Raw genomic sequence first — 17,339 nt, 5'->3', positions numbered from 1 at the left:
TATATATAACTTATTTTCAATTATTCATTTGATTTATTTTATTGAAAATTTGAATATGAAATTGAAAAGACTCATTTCAATGTTTTCACTACGATTGTCCAACCGTTAGCTTAATTTATTACACCTACGATGGACTCTTCTAGAACGCAAAGCCATTTGACTGGACATATTTAGGCCGTTCTTTATTCAAACTATATTTTACTATTAGCCATGACTAGGCTTATGAGCCTTGAGATCGGCAAGTGTCACGTATCTTAGCACACAACATAATACGAACCTGACCTTATATTAAGCCAACTCGTAATAAGATATCTATCTATTCAATCTAGAGCAAATGATATATTTAGAAGCGAACTCTACCTCTTCTGGTAACTCAAATGCGTCGGCTGCTTCGTTTTCCAGTGTTGATCGTGTTGGCGGCGAAGCTCTCGTAAACACGACCTGTACGCCGAAGTGATAAAAAAAAAAAAAATAGTGAAAAACAAATCTGTATGTATGTTGTTTGTGTGCGATATTCCTCTCAGAAGCAGAAAGCAAAAGGGGTAATTTTACCAAATTATGAAATTATAGACATTGAGATTCCATGACTCAGTGAAATCATGATGAACCGATTCATTGAGGTTCTCAAATTCAATCTATAATACAATCAATTCTGTGGAAGTACGACGCTAACACTTAAATAGAAGATGATTTAAGCTGAGACAAATTGCGCCCATTATTTTATCCTCGTTTGGTCTTATAGTGTAAATATTTTCTAGCAATATGCGTTTACCTATGTGAGTTATCACATCATATATTTGTATGGGTATAGAAGACCTCTATACCTTACCAATGGTCCCGGTAACGAGATTCTTGATTTTGTTACTCCAAATATAATATGCCGTGCGTGTTTAGTCTATCACCATAGTCGGACTTAGGTAAAAACATAAATATCTAGAAGCGTCTACCAACCTATTGTTCTAAATCTAGAACTATCATTAGAATAAAGTAGTAGATCACGTAAATATCCCGTATCGCTGCAGGTCAACAATAAGAGGTTTTTCCCATATCGAAATAATAAAGTAAAATACGACATATTGAGCTCACAATACGTTAGTAATGTACCAACGTAAAGCAACTTATGCAAAGATAGCCTGCGTTCTGTGTTAGTTGCAACGGGCTTAGCGAGCAGTAATGCAAGAGAACGGGCGACCACGAGTATTCAACTTATTCGCTTGAAAAGCTCTGGCTCTTTCAAAATGCCGCTCCTGATGATGTCTTGTTATCGCTTGCAATTATGAACACTATACAGTGACTCGGCCACTGAATTCGAGATCATTAGCCACAGATTTAAATATAAAAAGTTTTTTCTTGTTACCTGATTGACGTAGACGCCTCTTTGAGAAGATGTTTTTTTTAATGAGGATGAGGTTTGTGTGTCGGTTCCTGTCGGAGCTCTGGACAACGATGAATTAGTCGACGATCCTGAGAGAGAATTTTTTTCCGGCGACCCCAGTGGCGCAGGGCTGGCAGGGAGGGCGAGAGCACCCGTAAGCAGGATTACTTTTAACAGGTAGCACATCGCAAACAGAACGGTACCTGCGAAAGGAGAAGATATCGTGACTAGGGTGCCTCAAGAAAATATTTACTCGCTGTTACAATTAAACATAATCGACAAGAGCCTATTAATAAATATACGAATACAAGTTACTTGGAGGTACGTCGTCTTGAAATGGGAGATATTCGGGCGCTAGCTACGTGTTGATAAAAATATGCTTTATTTTTTAATTTTATGTACGAAAATGAAATGTTCCAAGACGATTCTCGAAGGATTAGATGAGACATTTCGTAGTCACAAGGATATTTTGGCTCCGCTAACATCGCTTTTCAATAAATGTTTTCTTGATCATTCCTGCCAGCAGAGAAGGGCGAACGCGTCCTTTCAGGTACGGTATCTCTCCTGTTTTTGGCCTCTTTTTTTGCTTAGTTCCATACATCAAACAATCACTCTCAGCTGGCCGCGGTTACATTGTACGTTAACTTCAAAGAGTAGTTAGGTATTCAGAACTATGTATCTAACATTTGACACTTTAGGCATCTGTGTTCTATCGATGATCTGACGTCCAGTAAAAGAAAACATGTCTCAGTGCACACATCAGTAACTGTATTTGACAACATATGTATGATTAGTGTCCTTCAAATAAAAATGGTCTGATTTTTTTTCGGCTAACGTTTCCTATGCAGAGAGTGCGCCGATTATACGAATAGTTTATTGTTGGCAGCTTGTAGATACTAACAAATTCATCAGTTGTCTTGACAAAAACGATAACAAAACCACTTAAGGTTTACTATGTCTTATTAGGAAGGCCTTGTCGTGAAATAATCAACGAGTCGTTTTCTGCCTGATAAGCGTCATTCGAATTCTAGCATTATCTCAGAAGGATTGTCAAATTTTTTTATTTATAGAAAAAGTTAGTGTTATTGTTTGAAGACCTCTGCCATCAGATGTTTTCCCTCCGTCCCCTCTCAGATGGTAACAGTGATACCTTGGAATAAATCTTTACCCCCAACGTCGTATGTCAATGCACAAACTTAATTCATTAATCAGATTAACAGTCGCATTCTTCGTCAACGCCTTCATGAAGCTGGTGGTTATAGAGAGAAGACCATATATAAAGAAAGACCATGAATATTAGATACTCAAAAAAGTACAGACAGTTTCAAAACTGTCCTTCATATTGACACCAATATTAGTAAACGAAATATGTGCTATCGTAAATAATGAGTTTTCGTTATTTTTGGTAAGATCGTAGTCTCATCATTGTAAAAATTCTGTAAAAATAGTGACAAGTAAATTTTGAAACGATTGAAACCAAATTAACGGAGTAGCTTTATAAAGACCGAAACAGATAGTGCGAGTGATACAGCAGATTCGTTAAAATTTCCAATCCCACCGCTCACAATTTTCGTCAAGTGGCTAAATATGTATGTGGTCTAGAGGCGTCCCTTTTGTTTGCTAGCTTGGGTCAATTTTGTTTAATACCTTGCTATAATCCTATTAGCTGATGATAGTATCAATCATTTTTTCAGATGGCAGCAACTCACAAAACATCATTCCCTAGCTTCCATCAGTGTGGTAAATGATACACTTCTCAGCACCGACAGTTATGCGCCGTGAAAATGGTACAGAGTTTCGCAGATAGATATATAATCGAGTATTTTTTCTGCATCGAGTCGTGCGCCACCTGAATACCTATCTTTCTCTGTAGCCAGCTCCTTTCAAAGAAGTTTGAAACTGGAAAATGGCCACTCACCTGCTGATCAATCATTTCACCAATTTCATTTCGTCAAAGATACATTTTCCACATCGGAATGTCCTGAACAAAAACTGGAGGACAATCTTTGGGCTGTTTCTTCAGATAGCGCGTCTGGATCGTAAGAGGCACTTGTTTTATGGGCCTGGACAGCATTTGTGCTTTTTTCGAAATAAAATTGTAAAATATAATGAACTTCTGCACGAATTTTACTCATCTTGAGTACACTCTATCTTGATTTCGAATAAAGGCATGCCAACAATCTTAGTACATTTAGTATTGTCAGATGTCAAGCTTCAAGCATAGCGACGCTGCCCCGCTACGCGACGCGACCCTTATTACCTAAGATATGTGGCTTTAAAGTAAGGAAAACCTTTAATGCTGATCGAATGTGAGGTACTTTAAGTTCAGCCGCGGTAGGTTCGCCTGTTTGCTATAACTAATGTTTGTTGTAAGTTTTGAATTTCACAGATGCTTTCTTTAGCTTCCATGGAATAAGTTCTTGGAGCAACTCTACATGCTATAATAAAAGCAGTTTTTAAAAATTGAATATAATACGCTCATTGATGTAACGCGTGCGCGTTTCCAGCCAGTTGTTACGATCTGATCGCCCCCTAAAAATACCAATAAGAAGTTAAAAAAAGCTCATCCAAGTCCAAACGCACCAGAACAACTACTACAATGGTATAGAGCGTATGTGTGTTTGTGTACGTCTTATGTGGATGTATGATTGTGTACGTGAACTAAATTTATTTTTTCCATCATCTCCAACCACTTACTTCCGTCACGAATGTTGTCTGTTAACATTAGAGAGGGCTTTTTCAATTACAGAGGTTATTCTCAAACCGGTTCTATTAGCATTTTAGCTGCCCAACAGAAACAGTTTCGTGCCACCCAACGCTTCGGTGATGATTTTCCTGTTAATCATTCAAAAAACGACCAGCGGTTCGGTGTCACTTGATGATCCCGAAATGACCGACTAAGGCCCAGTAACGCTGTCCCATATCACGTTATCTTTCGTCCTGTGGCGTTAACGAACGTAATACGAATCGTATCTTTTATTCATGTTCATCCAATGGACGATGGCAAAGAAAAGGAGCCAGAAAGAGAGGAGCGCTTTCAGACCCGTTCTTTTCCATTCGTTACATAGATATGATGTACACACTGAGATATGTTGTAGGGGTTTGATGAAGCCACCACTACTGCCACCAGGGACCGCCCATATAACCCGTCCTTATTTTCGACTTAAACCGTCGCTTTGAAGCCGATAGGACGAAACCATGACAGAGACAGCGGTGTTTGACTTTGCGCGGCTATCGATAGCGCACGTGTGGGCGAGTCGAACAACAGCGGAACTATCATTGACACCGAATAGCGGTAGCTTGTGTCGATGGGTAGTACTGAATAAACTGGCAACGATAATCTGTGAAAGGCAGGTATATCTGAATTGGCCACTATCCGCTTCGCGTTAATGTCAGTCAGAGATTATCGAAAACAGTAACGTAAATATATAATAAATAATTAGCACCACATTCTGTCGTCAATAATAATAGTAATAACACAAAAGTGTATAATTAGTGAGCTGAAAAGTACAACTATCTCTTATAAGCCATATAAACTGTAAATCTGCGGAACAGAGCAGTAGATACTGCCTTTAAATAGGAACCTTGATAATGGTTTTTTTTCTTAAGTCTACTATATATATATTTACATATGTATATATATATACATATATATAATGTAATATTTGGCCAGTTTTTCAACTTCAAAAAAGCCTATTAGGAACTACTCTTTTTTTATTATTTCACTATTAATAATATGCATCCAAAAACCATTTACAGCTGTCATGAGACAGTTTTATAACAGAGATATTATGTTCTTGGCAAGCTAACTAAGCAGCATTAACGTTTTTGAAGTTTACTTGCAGAAAATTCAGTTAAACACTTAAGCGCTCTTCAAATTGATCTAATTTCTGGTGTGATTATAGGAGGGTATTATGTGTATCGGTCGGAAGCTACAAAAGGCCGCTGAGATGTCCTTCTAAACAATGGATCTGGACATAAACTGTACTGCACAAGAGGCTCCACGAACCAGTATTCAATTAATTGATGGAGGATAGACCTAGTAGTGAAATTTCCTCGTGTAAAACCTATCCACGCGTCGACTGGTTCCTCAGTTCAGTGAATTCTTACTTGTACTTCGCTCGTAAATTCTGTTGACGATGGTTATGTCGACAATGGATATGAATCAGAATACCATTCTCACTGGAAAATTTCGAATATGTTGACATGACGGTACCAAGTCCATGAGCACAATCCCGGTCGAATAAGTTTCAGTAGTAATCGCATTACATTCGATCTACTAAAAATACTACTTTATTTTCAATGCATTTCTACTGACAGTTGAGACCTCAGTGTATCTCATTCATCCAGATTGTAGCAACGGGCAACTGTGTAAAACCGTTATTACCATTTACTTCTACTTCGTGGTCCGAATTTTGGTATTTCGGCGACCTGCGGGGGAGTTTCAGCTGCTCATTCCCACCTACGCTTCCGACACAGCAGAAGCCGATACGCAAAACACGGCAATACGGCTACGACAGCGAGCGAGAGAAAAACGCAAAAATATCGACATGTGCTGCACGGTGCACATGATGATGTCCATCAGATGCACGATCAGAGGCCGGGACAACGGCACAGCTACGCGAAGCGAAGATGGAAGGGAAATAGACTACAACAACAATTGAGCGTCACACTAAAAGACGAGGTCTCCGTCCATAGTGAACTGTACTGCTGTTACCGCCCGCTATTGACCAAGAGCTGTTTGTACGTGCAGTAAGCTTATGTCTGCTGGAGCCTACTACAGATTTATCCGCTCATCCAAATCTCTCAGTCAGTATTCGAAGATTCATCGTCGGTCGAACGAGCGTAATGTAAAAAGGGGACCCAGTGACAACGTACAGGCAATGATTATCGGTTGATGGGTGAAGTAAACGATACATAATGATGCTGCTAATGCCAGGGCTGATGGGGTACGAGCAAGCATATGACTGCGATTGAGTTAACCGTGATCTATGTGGATAAGTGCCCATATTCGTTCGCCGTATACATTCAGTGTACATGCAAGGCATGTACATATATAAGTCATATAAAAATAGCAAACAAATATATGTGCGCAACGTATGTTTGATCTGCGATTGAACGGGTCAACTTGGGAGTGATCTACGCACTGCCATATTTTTTGAATCCTGATGGCTATTTAAAATTAATACATATCCGCTTAGGTTCCCGTTTGTATGGTTTAGCGTGTTGTTCCCTGTCATGTTAAGCTAGGTAAGGTAAATTTGGGAGGCTTACGAGTAAATAGTCTTTTGTGCATGTCAGGGGCATTGGCACTGATGAGTCGACAATTAAATGCTATCGAAGCCTTCAATTGCGAAACCTGATTCGGAACTCTGTTAATTAACTTGCAGTGGAATTTAGCGGCAAGGTTCCTTCCTGCACCGGCTATAAGGTTGCTATATATACTGCTATACTATATATATATATATATATGGACAGCAAAGGAGCGTTTGTACGATCCCGATATACCGAAAAGACAGACATATATATGTCGTATGAAATAGTAAGGCGGAATGTTGTTACATGACTGTTATTATTGGTATTACTGCTATTATATGTATAGTAACAAGTGAACAGCTGTTCATTTCTTTTATGGGGCTCATCGAGCTGAAGATGAGCGAGTTGCCCCTCACCATTGTTGTGGGCGGAAGAGGGTCTTGTTGCCAGCATCAAGGTTGACTTGGGGACTTTGGGAGTTGGCTCTCGATTGCCACATCAAATCGTTGTAAGTGCATGGCATTAACTAATGAAAGTCTACCGAAATGGCTGCCGAAAATGCCGAACTGTATTTTCATCTGGAGATACACTGAAATGATAGCTTTCTTTAATAGTGAAGCCAGCCGTCTTTATTTAACGGCGAATTGTTTTCCTCTAGTTATTCGTAAGCTCAATTTGCGGCCTAATAGCTTTTTGTCCTAAACACAAAATGTTTATGTTTAAAAAAAATCCTATAGCGGATTATTTAAGATTCAGTCGTTTCGAAAGTAATCTCCAGTAGGATATTCTTTGTTCGTCGTTTTCCTTAAACAATATTTACATAATACTATATATTGAGGAAGGAAAATTACGAGTAAAATATAATTCAGAGGATCTTTTGTGCAATTGTTCTTTTATCTTTTCCGTTTTAAAATAGACAGTACTATTTAGTTTTGTTTGTCCAAGGGCCAGGAAGCATGCGAAAATCGATGCTGTCATCTAGAAATTTCCCAACTCAAGAATAATTCGCGTTCATGACCAAAAGGTTAATTCTTTAAGATGCCTGCCAGGCACTCCTGTTTCATAAATTGGTTTCAGCGCTGTGAAAGCAGCTGATTAATTCTGAAAAACGTTTGTAATCGTATTTTACATAGCAATGATTTTGATTACCAGGCAACCGGAACCCCTGTGGACGATACTAGGCATCATGACGCCATTGGGGTGGGGGATTCCGAGAGGCCCTCGAGCGCTCAGGCCAATCCGAGCGGAAATGCCGCAGCTTTCGAGTAGGCCCAGGGTAGATGGCCGGCAAAATGGGCCGAATATACAGATACCCGATATCTTGCTGCATTGGCAGTACTAGAATAGGCCTTGTCCCTCGTATCGGAATTCACCAATTTTTAGAAATGCAGTTGCTGGAAAGTACGTTCCTTGTACAAACAAAAGTATCCTTTTCAAGCACATCTTTTTATACTATAAGTTCGTAGCTGTAGACCTACAATGCTTACATAGGAAAATAGAAAATATCAATTATGCTGCGCTGTCTTCTCAGAACTAGGGTACCTCTTTGAGTCGCGGGCGGTCAGCATTGTAGATTGATTTATATCTAAGAACAACTCTATAAAGTCGGCAACAAACAATGTTACAAATCAAATTCAAGGCCTTCGTGAAAGTGTTGGCGAATCTATAGTCATAGTAATGCGGCCCACAACAAAATTTTTAACACACGATTATTTAATGCTACACACAGCTGACCTTTATTTTGGAACTCCGACAATACTCTACCATAAAAAGATTAAATTGTTTGTAACATGGCGTTTCGGCCAAATCTGCACTAAGAGCCAGGTGAAATATTTCACCGCAGCTCTTCTACAGGTTTGTTTACCGATGAAACAGGTAGTAACGCAAAGCAAAAGATAGCGATTTTAAGTCTAGGTCTGATCGACACCGGCAGGGCTTATAGTTCATTTTGTGGCCTAAAGCGTTGAAAGCAATCCTCGCCGAAAGTTTCTGCAATACTCATTGTACTTCAATACGGTACCGCAGAAGGCTCGTCGCCCCACTTCTCTAACTAGCATAGTCATATTCGCTTGCCTGCATATCAGAGCGCTTTCGGTTGGTTATGGTCGCTTATGGCTCGCTTATGGTTGATTCGAAGTCCCAAAAGATAGCAGTGGCAGCTTAGGCAGTCTCCAACGATACGGGATGACTGCATGGGTACTTCTCGCAGCTCAAAGATTACTGAGCAACTATGTGCCATATTGCGGCTCGATCCCTTGAGGCAGAAATTGATTAGCGGACACCGACACAAAATCCGAGCGTGACTTAAAGCCGGAGTAACACGGCCCCAGACGAAAAATCTTCCGGACGGTGATGACGGCGTTGGGTCTCTCCGTCCGCTTGGGGTAGTCCTATCTTGTCGCTATTTGTGAAGGAATATCCGTGTGTGAGCAGATCCAATGCGATGTCTACATCTGTGGGTGAATATCACGAGACAGCGTATCTGTTTTCGTAGGTAAAACCAGCGCTCAACGGGTTTTCATAGCGGTGCTCTCTATGAGGGATGGCTAAAAATGATGAGAAGTGACGCTCATCGCCGCGAGCACGCGGATCAAAATGGACGACTCTTTTTATCTTTCTGTAGCGCTTCTACTTCAAGAAGTTTGACGTTCATTTCTCACTATACTGCGTGAAATTTTGTCATGCCGTATCTGCACGAACCACTGTACCCCAGTAAATCTCGGGAGGAACGCCCTAATGCTGTCCGGCATTTTACTGAAATGCCATTGAATGAACAAAATAATACGACATTTCCAGATGTTTCGAGCGTAGCCTGTGTTACATCGGAGTGGCCGTTCACAAGGTTCAGACCATGTAGTAAATAGGGTTGTTATGTTCAAGGTTCTGCGCTACTACGTACACCTGGTTAACCTATTTAATGCACCAAAGCAAAGCATTCTAGTAAGCTTGATTGGAATCAAAGACCAAGAGTCGTCCAAGTAATGTTTATCATTCGTTTATCATGGTCTTTGGAACTTCAAAAACAGTTCGGCCATTGCAAACACTTCAAAACGTTACTCTGTCCCAGCTCGATAGGCCATATAACATGAAAGAAATCGCATTCGTCCAGCTGTTTTAATTAACAATTCTGAAGAAATGCAACCAATTTATTTTTGCCTTTAATTCAATACTGGACTTCCAGCAGAGTGGCCAGAGTGATCTGCGCTAGACAACCACCAAATCATATCTGACCTAAAGATTGTAGCTAACTAAATGTTACGCATCAGGAGGACTTGGCATAGAAAACTTTCCTAATAAAGGCAACCGATTGCCCTATCGTAAGCGTCAAGTCAGGATTTTACGACTTTTGAAGACTTTTCGACAGGACTGTGGCAAACGTCTAGCTTGGTCTATTACTGTATATTATAAAATCCCAAGGATACTAACATACCGAATTACATATAAATAATAAGTAAAAACTACTATTCACATAAATGACTTTAGCCGTGCCTCTTACAAATACAGATATTCTTTGGAACCTATATGATGTAGCCCATCGGGAATTAGTTGTGAATATCGAATACGCTATGGGTGAATGGGCGCTACCTTCGACGAATTTAGCAGGCTCGTTTCCAACTAGAAAGAAAGTACCTTTGGCCTACCCTTGGCCGTCTCCATTTTGTTTTATCTCAAAACATGAGACAGTTAATCCGCGTTGGTTGTCCACAGTGCGATCCATGCATCCGTACCAGAAAAAATTAGGGCCTATTGCTTACGCGACTTCGAACAGACTAACAAATAAAGCTGGAGTGGGCTAAACGGCATTTTGTGCGCGCCTACCTGCGATGATAGCGCTTACTGCTCCACTAATACCCAGATGTTCTATTGGCATTCTTTCGACTGATTCCCCTAGAAAAAAAGCAAACGCTATTGGCTTGTCCATAACCGTTTAAGAGATTCAATATCATTCGTATCGTACTTGGTTCGAAAAGAGATTGCGCCTTTTATGACCTGAATTCTGAAAACGCTCTATGACAATGCCCCCGTTGTGAGCGGAGTTTTTTAAATTGTATTGGTCATCCGTAAAGAATTCGACTTCGCGTGCGTTCAGATTGACTAAGTCTTCGGCTATGCATGTTTTAGGTTTAACAAGCTGGCTATAGATAGAGCGGTTGAGAATGCGTTTTGTCGGACACTAACCTATTAGACTGCGTCAAGGTAAGATTTTTGTTTTATCGGGATCGAAAGCAGTACTAACGAGCCGCATGTTGGAGTTTGAACTGGAGAAGCTGGACGTCACAGGTTGCTATTGGCATGGCCATGGGCAAAAATTGTTCCCTGATAAGTCGGTTTCTCTCTGATCGAACAGTTCTTCTTCCATTTAACATTCAATAGGTTAATAACGCCGTCTAACGCCATCATGCTATTTGGGAAAGCCTGTAGGTCATGTGATGGGCCAGTAACGTTTGCGCTACGCTTGCAAAAGTGCCCTTTACAGGACGTAAAGCGTCGTAGGCTTCGTAACGAAGTGGGACGCGCTTTCGGTAAAACCTTCTCTCATACACTTGATAATTATGGGGTGTTCTCTTTTGGGTGAATTTATGGAAGAAACGATGCCGCTACGAAATAAAATTATGAAGTTCTACTGTTAACTGAAAATAAGAGGAAACTTGGTTCGTCTTATGGTCGGAGAACGTTTTCTGCAGTCTCGTACGTTCTCATGGGCTCGAAATGGCGTATCGGGTTAAGGAAAACTTTTCTGGAGACAAATAAATACGAGAGCCAATCCAAATGTCAACTAAACCAAATTTTACGGAAGAATAAGCCATTATATCTGTTTGTAGTTCGAACATTCTACACAACTCGCGACCAATTAAAGTGGGAGCTGGAAGCGCTCAACGAACAAAATGAGTGTTAACAATGTTGCAGAGCAAAATATTTCCCAGTCTTCTTTTTTTTTTTTTTAAATTTCAAGTTAGGTTTCCGGTCTCGATAATTATGATCTTATAGGCGATCTTTGGGTTTGCGGAACAGTGGTACCAAGGCGTATTGAATAACCTTATAGTCGAATTTAACATACAAGCATTTTTTTTTTTTGCTTCAACGATATTCTCAACCTATAGCGCTAGGAAAATGTGTAAAGTAAAAAAATCCTGACATTTGAGGACGTGGGTACAGTATGAAGAGACGATTACTTTCAATAAGAGGGCGTCTTATTCTGAATGATGTAGGCACAGAGCCGTCGATAAGAATAGCGAACTTAGTTCAATTCTGCTCTATCTTTGTATAGTCCGTAGAATATGCTACTTTAGTAAATTGCTATGAACTGTTGGGTTAAAACAGCGTTCGGCAATGATGATAAAATTTTTATATTACTTGTACCTCTTGGGAATTAGTGAATCTTAAATACAATGATATAGCGTTAGTACTTATTAGACTTGAAGTGGAAACCTGGTCGTACGTCTAAATTAAACAGAACCGATAAAGTGAGGAGGGCTCCCTACACCTTGCCACCGTGCCTATGGACTAAGGAAGCTCATGCTTAGAGGCGATATCTTCGTCTCAAGTGCTGTTTGTTACTTTTTAGTGGTATAAACGGAAGTTGTAGTAAGTATTACTATCGGCATCTGCGAGTGACGCTTACGGCTACACTGGTCGTCTTAAATCCTACTCATCCAGTTGCGTTGGATTATTATTCATTTGGCGCTCAGGTTCGTCTCGATTCTGCATTGGTTGGCTAGTAAAAAAGAAACTGGCCTTGTAATAATGGCTGTCTTCATACGGCATGAACGTAAGGTCTTGCTTTCGTGACCTGAACATACCGTCTAGGCCCAAACACTGTAAAACCTGTTGCGTTTCCCGTTACATAGGGCATATCACTCGTTGCTGATTGTAAATACGTAACGACGTTTATCGTCTGAGGTGCGGTGTCTTAAACTTCATCAAACTCAACGAACCGAGAACTTTGAAGTCACACAGAAGTAGGGCTGCCATAGGCCAGTTTGGATGGTGCCACTTAACGCAAGAGGCCTAACCAAACAATGAATTTACTCATCGAACGGCGGTCATTTGCTGCTACAGAAATGGCTAATTTATCCTATAGCGGTCACACAACTATCGAATGCTCTAAGCGTCAATACGTTGAGATCTTTCGGAATAACCATTAGTCGTTTCGCGACTCTTCGTTGAAAGTCAAGTTACTTCACGGCGCTTTTATAGTGCGCATTGTTTGTGTATCATGTTGCCTAACGTTGAATCGGTTGACAGGCCGTCAGCGGCCTAAATAATAGACGCGATTTTTGTCCATTGGAAAGATTTACTTTTCTAGCAAAAGTTTCAGTTGAACTAGTCAACCTTCTGAGCGAAATTTCAGACCAATACGTCGCACGTTAAATGCGTGAGGCATGCATGCTTCAATTACAGCATCCATTACTTAACTCGTCAAAAGCTGGAAGAGGTCAAGTATAGAACGATAGAGTCGAAGATTCCGCTGCAGCGGCAGCGGCAGCAGCAGCAGAATGTTTGTTTATGATGAATCACGTTAAAAATATCGACCTCACCTCGACCAAGCTTATGAATTCAACAAATCGATTTTAGGTACTCCACGTACCCCTCTTCAGATTTGTGACTGATAAGTTTCAGATCAAAAAGAGTGAGGTAGAAGTCGACCTTAGCCAACTAACCATATCGTCAAAAGCCGCACCGGAAGCGATAATGGATTTCTACCGATTTCACTTATCCTAAATATTCAGATGTCATAGCTTGTGGCACATCTATGCCGAAGCCAATCTTCAGACTGGTTGTTCAGTACATCACCAGCAGCTAACAGTTATCCACAGTAATGATGCTAGTCACATGAACCGAAAGCGAAATCTGCAAAAAATTAGGCAGATAGCTTAAACGTGTACTTTATCCAATAACCGAGGAGAAAATCGTTGGCAAAGGGCAGCTTGTGTACAAATTACTTTGTATTGGCATTTGCTACCCATCTGGTGTTTTATTTGCTTTCGTTACCACTGAAATAATCATTATTATGATATTCTACATAACGATTCGTCTATAATGTTTTCTAACGAACAAATAGAATTCATACAAACGGAAGTTTGCCGTCATTGGCTTTTTGAGGATTTATACTTGATGGGTTTACGCAAAGAATATACCGTTTGCCTTAAAAGCAAGAAAAACTAATGTTTCATCCATTGAAAAATCAACAAAAACAACCATATTTACATAGAGGAAAAAATGGCGTCTGCTTTCCGTTAGAGATTCCGCTAAATCGCCTATAATAATAATAAGATAAAAAAATCGCCTACTGCATTAGCTCAGTGTAATTGTGCGTTTACTTTGTGCCGCCGTAGAAATGTGCCGCAGCACACTGCACCATGGTGATCTTCTCTTCCATGGTCGAAGCTCTGTGTTAACAAATATCTGTACAGCCCTTGCACAATTTGACGAGGGCAACTGTGCTAAGGGCTCAGAAATTTTCGTGTTAATCCCACGCGTTTAGTCTAAGCTATGGGCTTAGCTACGAAATTAGCTATCACTACGAAAATCATTAGTGCTCTTCGCTCCCGTAAGGATGCTGAAGTTCGCTGACGTATCGGCGACGTTTCCGTTTTTACGTGTCAATCAAATAAAAGCGACGATGACTGTTTACGTTCTCGGTTTGTCAGTTGGAACCAAATAAACCACTGCGAGCGCTATACCGGTATCCCGTCCGCGAACAACCACTTAATTCGACCAATCTGCATATTTCCAAAAACAGGTTGATGTAACACAGTAAGCAAACTCATTCAATTTCACCTGGTCAAACGGATTATTCGCTGATGTACTAGATGTAATATATCAGCTATTACTTAATATTTTCGTCTTATAAAAACTTCTTGTATTTGAGACCCACTATCTACGTTATTGCTACTTTTTATCCGGCTTCTGAGCAGTAGGAGAAAAACCTAGCACGTTTAAACTGGACGGCCCTCAATTGGGTTTAGATATAAAGATCGTCATAACGTGTCCGACATATACGACAAAATGTCATAAACACTTATTTTAATATTTCTGCTACAAGAATCAGCGGCCTTTTTAGAAATGAAAGTATCAATTGCCTATTACATAAGTTTGAACAGTTAGCCTTGTCAAGACCTTTGGCGCCTTTTTGAACTTGCATTTTCAAGATTCTTGGCCTGCTGTCAGCCCAGAATAGAATTCGGTTGGAATTTCTAGGCAGCGTATTTAAGCTTTGCCGAATTAAAAAAGGAATAATTTAGAAATCATTAGTGATTTGAAGCCGCCTTAATCGCGGTGAATGATCAAATGGCATTTGCCGCGCAGACGTGGCATCGCGCGGCAAAGCATAAAAAACTCTTAACTCAGATTGAAGTAACGAATTTAGCGAGCATCTAATCAATCACTTGTTATTATTAAGTTAATTAGCGATACATTTTAGATCTTCAACCATTAAGCCTAATGCGTTGTCCTGAATATTCTCACGTTATGGGCACAGCCTATTTCAATGGCTGAGGTGGCCTTGGCGATAAGCATACACTATTACGAAGTCGCTATAAGGGACCACTCGACAAATTTGAAAGCGATTAAGCATAAGCTCTGTTATCTGTACCTTGAGTGGATCGTTAACTTCACCTCTATTCTTAAACTTTGCGTGGAAATGCGTATCTTATTGAATTTCATTGTTGTTGTTGACACTTTTAGATATTAGAAATCATCGTTACTGTTTAAATGGAGTAGCATTCAATGATATTTAATTCTCTAATATTTGTCCAAAGTCTTCAGAAAATATGTTCATGAGGAGAAATGAAGAAGATCTGACTGGACGGGAATACTCCCGAGTTTTTTCAAACTTGCGCCTGTTTCAAACAGGTACAAATGTAACAGGTTTTATTTTTGTCCAAACTATTTTTGCTAAAAGGCACGCAAGCACATTTTAGAAGTGCACTTCGTCAATGCTTCGAAACGTACCGCTATGTCCGAACCCGCGTCCTAAATGCTCCAATTCCTCTTCTAAACTAGGTACTATTTGACTGTCAAAAGAGAAATTTATATAATATCGTTCACAAGACTTTTGTAGACAAAATCCCCCTAACCCTAAGCAGCAACTTGTAACAAATCTGGATTTATATAGAACTAACATCTTAAACTATAAAAGCGCATAAAATACATGATGTGATTTATTGTGATGAAAAATTTGCGGACACGATTAATACCGGCTGGACGACTGAGACTACGACGATATTGTTTGCACCATTCCGAGCGCCGTTATTTTGAGTGGACAGATGATATCGAAGGGCCTCAAATGTCTGTTAAATGATTTCACGATCAGACGTCCTAAGTATAATACAGTTCTCAATGACCTTGTTCCGAAAACACATGTACTATATTTATTATATTTTCTAAAAACAAGTATACTTGTAGTTGTTTCATGATTAGGATACTTCTATCTATTAAGTTATTTTCACATCTATTGTAATGGTTATGATGTTTCTTGGTCTGCTTATCGAATTTAACTTACCTTTTCGGGGTTACCGTATCTACCGTCTAAATGCAGTAATGACACTTTTACAAGATTGTCCTCGGCTACGATGGTTACAGTTGATTTCTTCGGTTCAATCCGCAACCTACCCGTTTTTTTCTGTTCCTTAGAATAAGTACATCCACGTCCTCAAGTGTGAGTTGAGAAGTTATTCGTAGTCGAACTGGAGGTCAGCTCTCACTTACCAGCACGTATCTGTGTAATCTTAGTATTGCGACATTCAGAGAGAGCAGAACTTGGCGGATACAGCAATGGGCTTTTGCAGGAGAAGAGTGGTCCGAACTCAACGATGACAGACTCAAAGACAAAGATGATACTGTTATGAGTCACACAAATGGCCTTCACGTAGTTTCCTCGCTGCGGCTATTGCAACCCATCTTTAGCGCCAGTTTAAGCAGATTTTCTGCGGGATTGGCGTTCGCTAGCCAACGCACTATCGTACGTACGCAACAGTCAATACAATTGCCGTGGTCACGTGGCAATTTTATACACGCACAAGGTACACGACGACCTTTGTTCGTTGCTTCCTTGCCGCAAGCCGTCGCTACATAAAGAGAAATTACCTAGTTATTTGTTGTAAACTGCTGTACTGGATTTTTTTGCTACCGCTAAGTTCGCATAAGTTGGTACAAGGTTATACGTTAATGGGTTGACCAGTTAAACTGCGCAGCTTGCCTCGTAGTTCACCTGTACAGCGAAACAAGGAACTAACCAAGAGCTACGACTAGCAGCTAGCCGATGTACGCTCATTGCACTTAGACTGATGATAATACGTTTAAGATCCGAGTACTTTAATTGTGTGACAACATCTGACACCCCTGAGAACGTTGCACTTTCTGCTCTGCCGTGAGTTGGACAACTCAGTTGACGCCGGTTCACAAGCGGATCACATCCTTCGTTCTTTCGTTATTGACAATCAAGCTTCTCGGATCACGGACGGTGTGTACGACTCCCTTCTCGATTGTAGCTAGCCTTTTGTTACGTGACTCGATTCAAACTCGTTTTGTGGAGATCTCGACGTAGCGGTGTAGCGACTGCTATACGGTAGCAAGTAGCGTTAGCGAGGAAGAAGAACTACACGCTAACAGAGTAGGCAGCATTCACCAACCAACAAAAACGGGGTCTACAGCTTCGATGCAACTACTACTGGCTGAAGCTCGAAAATCAGAAACTTCATCACCG

The 17,339-nt window shown here is 40.3% G+C and overlaps 1 protein-coding gene across 2 annotated transcripts in view; it reads right to left on the bottom strand.

Annotated features, from left to right (window-relative positions):
• LOC111249658 (uncharacterized) overlaps positions 1-17,223 on the bottom strand; it is a 22,393-nt gene extending 5,170 nt beyond the window's left edge. The window contains exons 1-3 of one of the 2 annotated variants that reach the window (XM_022803799.2): positions 16,137-17,223; positions 1,358-1,578; positions 361-441 (exon numbers count right to left, since the gene is read on the bottom strand). In XM_022803799.2, the coding sequence (XP_022659534.1) occupies positions 361-441; positions 1,358-1,561 (285 nt within the window). In that variant the 5' untranslated portion in view covers positions 1,562-1,578; positions 16,137-17,223. Of the gene's footprint in view, positions 1-360; positions 442-1,357; positions 1,579-1,690; positions 4,819-16,136 lie in introns of those variants that run through there. The other variant, XM_086986398.1, reaches the window with a different exon arrangement.
• Positions 17,224-17,339: the final 116 nt, after the last annotated feature.

The sequence above is a fragment of the Varroa destructor genome, unplaced genomic scaffold (genome assembly GCF_002443255.2).
Source record: "Varroa destructor unplaced genomic scaffold, Vdes_3.0 BEIS01000004.1, whole genome shotgun sequence".
Lineage (NCBI taxonomy): Eukaryota > Metazoa > Arthropoda > Arachnida > Mesostigmata > Varroidae > Varroa > Varroa destructor.
The sequence above is the reverse complement of the archived record's forward strand: the minus strand, read 5'-3'. Positions and strand labels throughout refer to the sequence as shown.